Raw genomic sequence first — 10592 nt, 5'->3', positions numbered from 1 at the left:
GTGTGTGTGTGTGTGTGTGTGTGTGTGTGTGTAAATGTAAATGCAAGTGTGTGTTGCCTCAGTCATCCAAAGCGATGTCACGAAACAGATAGGCCATGGACTCTCCGTTGTGGATGCGCCGGATGGCCTCAGCCAGGATCATACTGACATCCACAGTTTTGATTTTTGGACACTGCAATTTCTGCATCTCATGAGGTACAGTGTTGGTCACCACCACCTGGAGGTACAACACAACAGCCTTAGAGCATTTGTTTCAGCTTGTTTCTATGACTCTAGTATACAGGGACTTTGCTGCTCTGAGTCTAGGTAGCACTATGGGGCTTCTCCTAAACTGTCCAACTCTAAACATGAGCATTAGAATGGTCTGCTCTAGGTGGTACGTAACCTGGGAATAATCAATGCAATACAAATGTCCCATGGAAATTATATTATCACATTGTTCTGCATATAATCAAACCTCAACAAGGTTATATATTTATTTAATGTCAAGACCTCACTCTCATGACATAGGATTCCCCAGAATTCACAGGCCTTCTTCAAAGTTACACATTTTAACTATACAGTGAGCGAGAGGCTGAATTTAGGGGGGGAAAGTCCTATAAAATCAACACAGACAAAGGTCAAGGCATAAGTAAACAGGATAGTGCGCTGTTAAGGTTCAAGGCTGTCATTAGGTTTGTGTTTTGAGTAATGTTTTCTTTCTCTGGCTTAATACCTCCCTGAAACATTAGTCAAAGCACCAGATGAACTATGAATGACATGCATAAAGTTTTACAGATTGAGCATAAATAAATATGGATGGAAAAGCCCACAATTCTTTGCTTGAGAAAGATAAATCAATACAAGCAGTTTAGTGAAAGGTATATGCAGGAGTGAGAATCTAAGTTTTCTTGTTTTTTTTTTTTTTTTAGGAGGAATGCAAAATGATGTATGTGCTGAAATGAAAGGATAGGATTACATCAACGCTTCTGCTGATATCTATTTTTGCTCAATGAATGAATTAGATCAGTTTACTGAATGTAGTTAAAACGGTCAACATTGTCCTAATTTTCCCATATCTGACGTGCATTTTTAATGCACCTTTGAATGTTAAAGGTGTAATATGTAATACTGACAGCTAGTGTTTAAAATACTTACTAGAGTACCAATTCTAAATCCTGGGGATAGTTGTCTCCACCCACCCCATCCTACTTAGACTCAAAGTTCACGTTGGATGCCAGGCTGAGACCGCAGCATCCACAACAATGTTGCTAGCTTGTCTCACGTAGCCAGACATTACTTCACAGCACAGCGGCGTAGCTAACAATTGATGCTGGCTGTATTGACAGTCATAAAAGCCTGTACCCAACTGACAGAGACACTTTTTCGGCATAGACTTACTGTAGGAACCAACAACCTCGCCGTCCTCTCCACCCGGCAGACAGACACACTTCCTCGGCTTAGACTCACGGTAAGAACCGGTAAAAATAACACTACCTTGCTGTCCTCTCCACCCAACTGAACACACTTTATTGGCTTAGAATTACGGCAACAATCGCTAAACACACAACTCACAGTCCTCTCTTCCTGATTTACAGCCCCCTCTCTCTTGGCTTAAAATAACTCACCATTGATGGCTACGGCCGCGGAACAGGCTACACGTTAAACAGCCATGCCCGCTTGCCCGGTCCTTCGGTAATTAGCAGTTAGCAGGGTTAGCATGGCGGCGTTAGCCAGGACCAGTTGGGATCACTTTACTGGCTGTGTCTTAATTTGTTTTTGCGAGTAACCAACTTGGGTACTATACTAGCTATCTATCTAGCTATATAATTCAATGAGAGTACACAAATGTTGAAATGACATAAAATGCCTGTCCCTTGGAGCCGTGATAAATTAGCCTGAAGCTAATGCTTCACACTGTGACAAGCTAAAACTACATGTTCAGGAAGAAATTAGCCAATTCGGCGTCTTGGGCCCTAAGCTGTCTTCATCTTTTAAATACACCTCCAATATTTACCCAGGGTTTGTTACTTCTCTGGTCACACAACTTTTTAGGTCGGGTATAAACTATCTCTGTTAATCGGTTTGTTTGTGTGCTGCTTTCATGGCTGTACTAATGTTACAGCTGTAGCACGCTAGGTTTACATTTTTACAGGTATATCTGGCAACCCGGCCTGGTCGCACTTTGGGCAGTTGATAAGAACACACAGGCCAAAACACAAACAGAAATTCCATCACGGAACAGAAATTACAAAAGGAGAAAATACTGGCATTAGCATTGTTGTCAGAATTTACAATTCAATTTACCATGTTTCCTTTGTATCTGATGATGCATAAGGCCCATTTTTGGATTTAATACAGTAAATATATTAAATATTGGACCTTTAACATCAGTCACAAGAGCCATATATAGATTTTACCTCATTGATAGCAGACTCCTCTATTAGTCTTGGCGCATCTGCAGACAGCAGGCCGTGTGTAGCCATGATGTAGATCTTGTAGGCCCCTCTCTCCTTCAGGATTTCTGCTGCTGCAACAAAGTCCTCCACATCATCTATAATATCGTCCTGAGAAAATGGCAACATGGTTAGGTATCACACAAGGAAAAAGGATACATATATTTGGATTACTGGAAAACTGAATGTTGTCATTTAGGATGGGTTAACATGTCACGGTAAAAATAATAAAAATCTGACATTTCTGAGAAGGTGTTTTGGAAAGTGGCATGACTAACATGAATCACAAAAATCTACAGAAATAAAGTACTTGGCAATGCTGTGATATCTTGTGGTAATCTCCATTGTATAAGAAATTAAGCAGAAGCAATGAACTCACTGAAGCCCACAAGATCTGTATAACAACTAACAAATGCCAAATGGAAAATAATCTGTCACACAAATTAACCCCCCATTGAGTTAATTTAAGGATTAATAATTAAAACCGTATGACATAGGATTACCCAAACATTAAAGCAATTTTCCAGACTGCATTTTTTTGTGAGAATGATTCCTAAATTGTTTTAAGCAAATCACATAAAAGTTTGAAGTCTTACAACAATTATGGCGATTCTGCCTCCTACATCTCCAACAACAGTGATGGGTGGCTTCTCTTTCGCCATCATCACTGAAAGACACAGATGAAAGAATGTTGGAGTGTTGTCTAGACCTACTCTGTACAGAGTCCTTAGATAACGTTTGTTATGATTTGACACTAGAAATAAAAATGAATCAAATTCTTGAAGTGAGAGAATGTTAAGGGAAAATTGGGGAGAAGGGATTTGGTTTTTAACATCATGCAAGAAAAGCTCTACGCCAGAAAGCTTCCAGCTACCACAGCACCAGTTCAATAACGTCAGGCCATTTTAAACAGTTATCTGTAGGAGAAATGTATGCTAAATCCAAATCAAGACTTAAAATGGGTTTACATGGTGCAATAACATTTGGACGCTTTTGGTATAGCGGTAGATGGACAAGTGGGTGTAGAGAAAAGCTTTTTTTAGGAACCACGGACGAGGATCGATCATTAGTTGGAATCTAATCAAACACTATTTTTTAACAAATTACAAGTTATCTTGGAGCTCAAGTATAGCCCCCAAATGGAAGTCACTCAACTCTGACATATTCAAAATGTCTAAAGTTCTTAAAAGGTATTTAATAATTAAAAGGTTAATAATCGATCCAGGTCTCAAACCTGACTTGTAGGACCCCCCACACTGAGGTCCCAACCATGCCATAAAGCATCTTCCAAACAGCAAAACATGTTTTAAGGTCAGTTCCCAAATCCATCACAAGGCATCTGTGCAAACACTGAAAACATATTTAGTGGTTACAGATTTCAGGGTTAAAAAGGAAGCCAAGAAACTAAAATTGAAACAAAAGAACAATTAAGCAGTTTCTGAACTCAAAACCTTTCAAGCAAAAAGATTCAAAAAATGGAAGACATGAGCAGAACTTCAAACATATCATGAATGTCAGGCATAGGTATTATCACTTGGCAGGATTGTTCATGTTATCAATTAATTAACTATAATCTCCAGTTCGTAATCAATAGTGTGCCCAGTTATATGTAATTGCATAACCTAAATTATTTATTATTCTATTCAATTGCATACCATTTCATGTCTCAAATGTGTGTTTAGGATAGAAATATAGATAGATAGATAGATAGATAGATAGATAGATAGATAGATAGATAGATAGACACCCACACACACAGTATAAATATAACATTTCACAAGAAACTAATGAAATTAATTTCAACTGAGGATAAAAGACTGAGGCCTTCCAACAATTATCATTGCCACTTGATCCAGCTAATACAGCTATGTAAAGTATTTAGGTATTTTACCTTGCCAATATGGAAGCATAAAAAGTCACAGAACAAACATCACAAAACAGCTGCTTAGCTTTAAGAGACAAGTCTGCCCACATACTTGTATTAGGCTGCGCAACCCAGGGACAGGCATGTTCCAAGTCATTCATTTCTTCATGTATTTGAATTTCTTTGCAAACAGCCCTGTTCGACCCAGATGGAAACTTGCATGACAAGTTCAATAAAAAATAATCTAAACATACCCCTTGCATTTCTGTTGTTGAATAGATTAGTTAAAAAATGAAGTACTAAGCCTAATTTCCTTTAAAACTGAAGCTGCTAGGGTCAGTGTTTGAAATACCTTGAATCAATCGAGATAACATCAATAATAAAAGGCAGTTTGGATTTAGCTTAAGGAAGAAGCAAAAAATAAAGTAGGTTGTTTTGCTGCACTGGTGTGAGACATGCATGCTGTAGATCTGAACTTACAGTGCAGTGTAATGCTGACATACTTGTTTACAGTATTTAGATTCTGCATGGTGTGGGGCAGCAGCTCGTATTTTTCTGCACTAATTGGTGTCATAAATTGCAATTTGTAATTTAAAGATGAGGCTAGCGTGATTGTGCTGTCACCATTATCATCAATAGAGTCAGCAGTGTAATTATTATAAATAACTCAATTGGTCCGCCCACTGATTATATGAACCCACTGATTATCCTTTGGGTTTTGGGGATGCAGCCTATCCCAGCTGACATTAGGTCAGACAGGTAGCCATATATAGGTCTATAGGTAAGTGAAAAATAATGAATTCATCAAATCAAGTTTTGCTGCCCAACCATCATCACTGCCTACACTTTCTCACACAAAGGTTTATGGGAGTTTGTTATTGTTGGCAAGGTAGTTTTTTCTTTCTTAGATGGAACAGAGATACGATCAACACCCATTATTTGGATCCTTTGATTTTTGAATGTTGTGAAATGAAGTGGAAGCCCTCAGTAACTCATTCAGTTGTTTCATGCAGGGAGGCATCAAAAGGAAGCACAAATGGATTCAAGCATTATGATCATACTTGGGAGCTCCACCCCAGGGAATAAGGAAAGATGTCTGCCGCCTTCATTGGCTAAAGACAGGAAGAGAACGTATGAATGCACAATTAGACAACAAACAGGAAAAAAAAAATGACAGAGCACATCAGCGACATCCAAAACAAACTCCTCCATCATTTTCATAGAGGAATCCCAGTGCAGCTGTGTTTAGGGGTAAGAAGGCTTTTTGTACCATGCATTGATGTTTCACGTAATCAATGCATCTGTGAAGGCAGTAGTGGGAGAGAGCGAGGAGAGAGAGGAGAGAGAGAGGAGAGAGGAGGAGAGAGGAGAGAGGAGAGAGAGAGAGAGAGAGGAGAGAGAGAGAGAGGAGAGAGGAGAGAGAGAGAGAGAGAGAGAGAGAGAGAGGAGAGAGAGAGAGAGAGAAGAGGAGGAGAGAAAGAAAGAAGAAAGAGGAGAGAAAGAGAGAGAGAGAGAGAGAGAAAAAGAGAGAGAGACACTGCAGTAATGAGTGTGATTCAGCTACTGCTGTAGAAGAGACAGCCATTTCAAAGTCAAGGAGGGAGAAAGAGGGGGGGTGGCAAATTCAAAAAAGGGTGCAATGTCAGTCACTGGGGGCAGGCCTGACCTGAAACATGCTGCACAAAGCTCCAAACTCAAGCCCTCTAATCTCCCTTCTGGAAGTTCAGTTATCCATGTCACCCAACAAAAGAGCTGAACCTGCCAGCACGTTTGCTCTTCATTCGGCCAAGACAAGTTAATAAATGCTAAGAAGCCTTGACATTACACAAGTTGTATCAAAAGTGAGTTTTCTGTTGGCAAAGAAAACACTCCATCATTTTAAATACATTAATGATTATTAAAATCCCTGCTGTTAAGTTAACAGTCACCATGATATAGAAAAATATATAGATGAGGAGATGGCTTTTACGCATGAACCGTGTTATAAATAAACAAAAAAAAAACGGTTTGTGTGATTGACCAGAAAACAATTCTGACCAGGCATTCATCATTTGTCTATTGGTAACAATAAATGAAAAGCAATCGGAAATTCTTCCTGTGAGGTTACTGCCACTGTTGTTCAACTGAGGAGCTCTCTTGGCTGGAGGTGCTGAAACAAACATCCAAGGCACTTTCTTGGTGTTTTAGTGAAGCAAAGGTCACATGATCATGAGGAGCAGGCTTAAAAGAATTTGTGGAGTCAACATTGAAGCAACTTTGTTTACATTCAACTAGTAATACAGAATCTGTCAGTCATAAAACTGATTTGTTTCCTGTAATGCCATAATTAATATATGTAACTGAGTGTCAAAAAGGTAACAGAATATGATGATACTTGTGAGCAGGCATGTAGCTGTGTTGTGTGTCTTACATGGCAGCTCCAGGCCGGTGTGTCCTGTGGTGGTGCGGGACAAGGGGGGAGAGTGTCTTCCATCAGCCATGTCCAACTCTGAATGATGGGCCTCCCCGTGCATTACTGCCAGCCCGAGTCGCAGCCTCTCAGCGTAGGACTGAGCTCTGAGACAGACGGACACATAGACAAACAAGAGTCAAAGAAACTGACAAACACAACACATACAAACAAATAAGCAGGCACAAAAGAGCAGAAGTTTAAACATACCTACAAAGATAAAGTGGTATAATGAAAAGACAAAAGCGCATGCATAATGTGACGCTAAAGAAAGAAACTTTCCACTGTGACAGTGAGATAAGTGGTGCACTTGTTTTAAACAGAGAATGCAACTAGAGGACTTAAAAGACCCAGGCTTTCTTGTTACCTCTTGGCAGCTGAAGGGGACTTTGCAACAATCACGGCATTCCTGTAGTCTGGGATCTGGGAAGGAGAAACATTCTTTTAATTGATAAAGTATAAAACTGAGATCTTACATAAGAATAAATGTTGTTTAACTATATACTAGTTCCAAAATGTATCCATTTATGTACAGTAGACATCATCATTGCTGTGCTTGTGTCTAGTGTAACACAGCCTCACCTCATCCTGGATGTACTGGATGAGAAAAGGCGAAGCTCTCAGGTTGTCAACAGGGAAGCTGAAGAAGCCTTGGATTTCTTTCTGGTGGAGGTCCATGGTAATGATGTGAGTTAGCCCTGCAACACCAAATATATACATACATGAGTTGGTATGGCTTCAGAACACATTCATGCAGTGGTTTAAAGCACAAAATTACAGAGCTCCCTGGCAAAAAAGTACAATTTGACATGGTATTCAAAATAACAGGTTATAAGTAATGAGGTAACAAGTGCAAATGAATACGTATCTCGTCCTCTGCCTAACACAATCTATGCAACGTGACTTGCACACTGTCTAATTAGCACACAACTCTAAGTATCTCTGCCATGTTTTGTCTTTTTTATACAGTATGTATATCGCAACTGAGAACTTTTGGCACTACTTTTTTTTATTCCACATTGCTATTTTTATTTTCAGAAATGTTGGCATTGGAAAGAAGTTGCTTTTAATCTCGTTGTACATGTGTATAATGACAATAAAAGGCATTCTATTCTATGTGCAGCTAAAGCTTGGGACAAACCTGAAGACTAGTTGGAACTTACAAGGACTGGACAAAGCACACAAAGATTGTTCCTACCAGCTTGCACATATATTTTAGTCTATAGTATAAGTCTTAAGTCGGAGTGACTACGCTAGACAAAACTCTGAACAACTAACAACTGGAGTTCTCGTGTTACAAGCCCCTGCAAATCCTGCGAGAACTTTCTTTTGCATGTTCTTGCTCCAAAACCAACATGGATGGCAGTCTGCCTTGAATCTTCACATATTACAACTATACAATTCTATTTGACAACTGTCAACAACAACTGACCTAGACAAACATCACGTCATAATATGTGAGCCTGCCTTAACAGTAGGATTGGGCAACGACAACCGGTTCACACTTGGTATTGTTTTTAAAAATTACGATTCCAATGGAATCTTTTCTTTATTGGAATCGTTGGAAGATTTGGTTTAAAATCCAATCATCATTTCCAAATATAAAATGCACAAACAAACTTTCTTCTTATTTGTGAAATAAGCATGTGACTTGTTTCGACTCAACTCAAAAAGAAAAATTAAAATCAGAATAGATAAAATCAAAAAAATGGCCAACACTTCTTAACAGTAAAGGAAGCTTGTATATTAGTCTGTTTTGTGTCCGCCTTTATAATAAAAAAAAAAAAAGACATACGAAAATTACAACACCCAGTCCATACCTGCTTTAGCTAACATGGATGCTAGCAGCTTGCAGACAATGGATCCTCTCTTCCTCATCTTGCACTGCTTGCTGTAAGGAAAATAGGGAAGGACTCCAATGATGTTCTTGGCACAGGACGTCTTCAGGGCATAGGCCATAACCAGCAGCTCCATGATGGCCGTGTTGACATCTCTGAGAAACAACGCATTCAATAATAAGAGTTTACATCAGACATCACAACCTGGATAAACAGTACTGGTATTGAAACAGTCTGAGCCTATAGTCGACCATAAAGACGATCCAAACAGGTACAGGAGGATATGTTGATGAGCTGATGGGGATTGACAACTCAATAGTTTAATGATTATTAACAAGATCATTATCCCATAAACAACTGTAAATAAAGTAAACACTGTCTGGTAAGAATGCCCTGTTATTAGACTCCACCTCAAACAGCATTTCCTCTAAGCCCTAAGCCAAATGTTTCTGACTGTTGTGATCATTGATCAAGTTGAACATTTTTTAAATCAACGTGCTTTCTGGCTAGAAACTAAAACTTGGTACTGTGGTGGTGAGCTAGACCTCCATAATTACTGTTATTTTGATGACTAGGACAGTTTGACTACTTCAGAAAGATGAAGAGCTGTTGGTATAATAGCATATTGTGTTGTTCTGTACTGTTTCTAGCCATTTTGGCCTTGGCAGCTTATTCAAACAAGAGATCCAACAATATGATGTCCCCTCCTGTGAGCTCTAGTTATCTTTCAGAGCATTCCTCTTTATCATAGCAAAAAACAGATTAACAAGGACAAACAGAGGAGTAAACTGGCAAAAGTGATTTGGCCACAGTTATCGTTGTTCTTCCTGTTTTACTTGCTGCAAAGATAAACTATAGCTACATATACAGTACAGTGTATATACTATAGCTAGTATTGTGATAGTAAATTTTTAGCCAGGCAGGTAGATAGTCGGTTTTTTTAGAGCTTTTTGCTGAACAGCTGTCTGCTGTTGCTGGAAAAAAGATTGATGAGAGTGAATCAAACATTACATTAATATATTGAGAAAATCAAATATCACGAAATTCCTCAACAAATACCTCAATGTTGATACTTCCACAATATTGTGTGGTTGACCATTGGTGCTTTAACAAAATGTGAAGAAATGATTTAATGACTTAGAGGTAAAGGTAAATAATAGAACAGCTAGAACAGCCTGGTAAGTTCAGAAATATTATATATTACGATATATCCAAAATCTAAGACGACATCTAGTCTCATATCACAATATCAATATACAACATTAATATATTGCCCAGCCCTAATGACAATTCTCTGAGGTGTCATCACATCACAGTGATCATCCTTTGTTAATAATATACTGTAGGTGATTAAGGCATCATGAGCATCCATTTGTCTCACCTGGGAATGGTCTGAATGATAAAGATGTCTTGTCCACGGACAGACTCTTTAACGTCCACTCTAGTCTCTGAAAACATAACACAAACAGGTACAAAGTTAAGTGAGACAACACTAAACCATAGCTCATTAAAAGGTGGAGTATGCGATTCTAATCCAATAAATGTTTTGTTAAATTTAGCAAATATCTCCTCACGGTACGCTAGCTTTCTGTTCAGCATTTGCTCTGAAGAACAATAAGGTTTTCATTCCAGGTGTAAAAATCCTTACTGTTACTGTCTCTAAGATTAGAGTAACAAGGAGGCTGCATGGAGCTGATGAGTTAATTATTTGATTATATGTGGCTAGTTGAAGTTATAATATTAGCATTTCCTAGCTTTACTATTACCTGGTCCCTTTTACAAAATATATATTTATTTGAAGGGAGGCAATGTTTCTTTTATAGAATTGGCTTATTTCATTTATAATGGGAAATGAATGTGTTTACATTAAACAAATATTGACTGTATCCATCAGATTGAATGTTATCTCATCCAATTGTACCAAATCAATTCAACATTGAATTGGACTGAAACGTTCCATAGTAAAATGTATTGTCCCTGAACCGTATTGTAGCCCATGTATCTAG

The 10592-nt window shown here is 38.5% G+C and overlaps 1 protein-coding gene across 3 annotated transcripts in view; it reads right to left on the bottom strand.

Annotated features, from left to right (window-relative positions):
- The window catches only part of LOC116699920 (phosphoribosyl pyrophosphate synthase-associated protein 1), a 14341-nt gene that overhangs the window by 339 nt on the left and 3410 nt on the right, over positions 1-10592 (bottom strand). For 2 of the 3 annotated variants that reach the window (XM_032532676.1, XM_032532677.1), the window contains exons 3-11: positions 9968-10034; positions 8569-8741; positions 7331-7446; positions 7116-7171; positions 6710-6855; positions 5361-5411; positions 3032-3102; positions 2400-2546; positions 34-217 (exon numbers count right to left, since the gene is read on the bottom strand). In XM_032532676.1, coding sequence (XP_032388567.1) covers positions 59-217; positions 2400-2546; positions 3032-3102; positions 5361-5411; positions 6710-6855; positions 7116-7171; positions 7331-7446; positions 8569-8741; positions 9968-10034 — 986 coding nt within the window. In that variant the 3' untranslated portion in view covers positions 34-58. Of the gene's footprint in view, positions 1-6; positions 218-2399; positions 2547-3031; positions 3103-5360; positions 5412-6709; positions 6856-7115; positions 7172-7330; positions 7447-8568; positions 8742-9967; positions 10035-10592 lie in introns of those variants that run through there. The other variant, XM_032532685.1, reaches the window with a different exon arrangement.

The sequence above is a fragment of the Etheostoma spectabile genome, chromosome 2, assembly GCF_008692095.1.
Source record: "Etheostoma spectabile isolate EspeVRDwgs_2016 chromosome 2, UIUC_Espe_1.0, whole genome shotgun sequence".
Classification (NCBI taxonomy): Eukaryota; Metazoa; Chordata; class Actinopteri; order Perciformes; family Percidae; genus Etheostoma; species Etheostoma spectabile.
The sequence above is the reverse complement of the archived record's forward strand: the minus strand, read 5'-3'. Positions and strand labels throughout refer to the sequence as shown.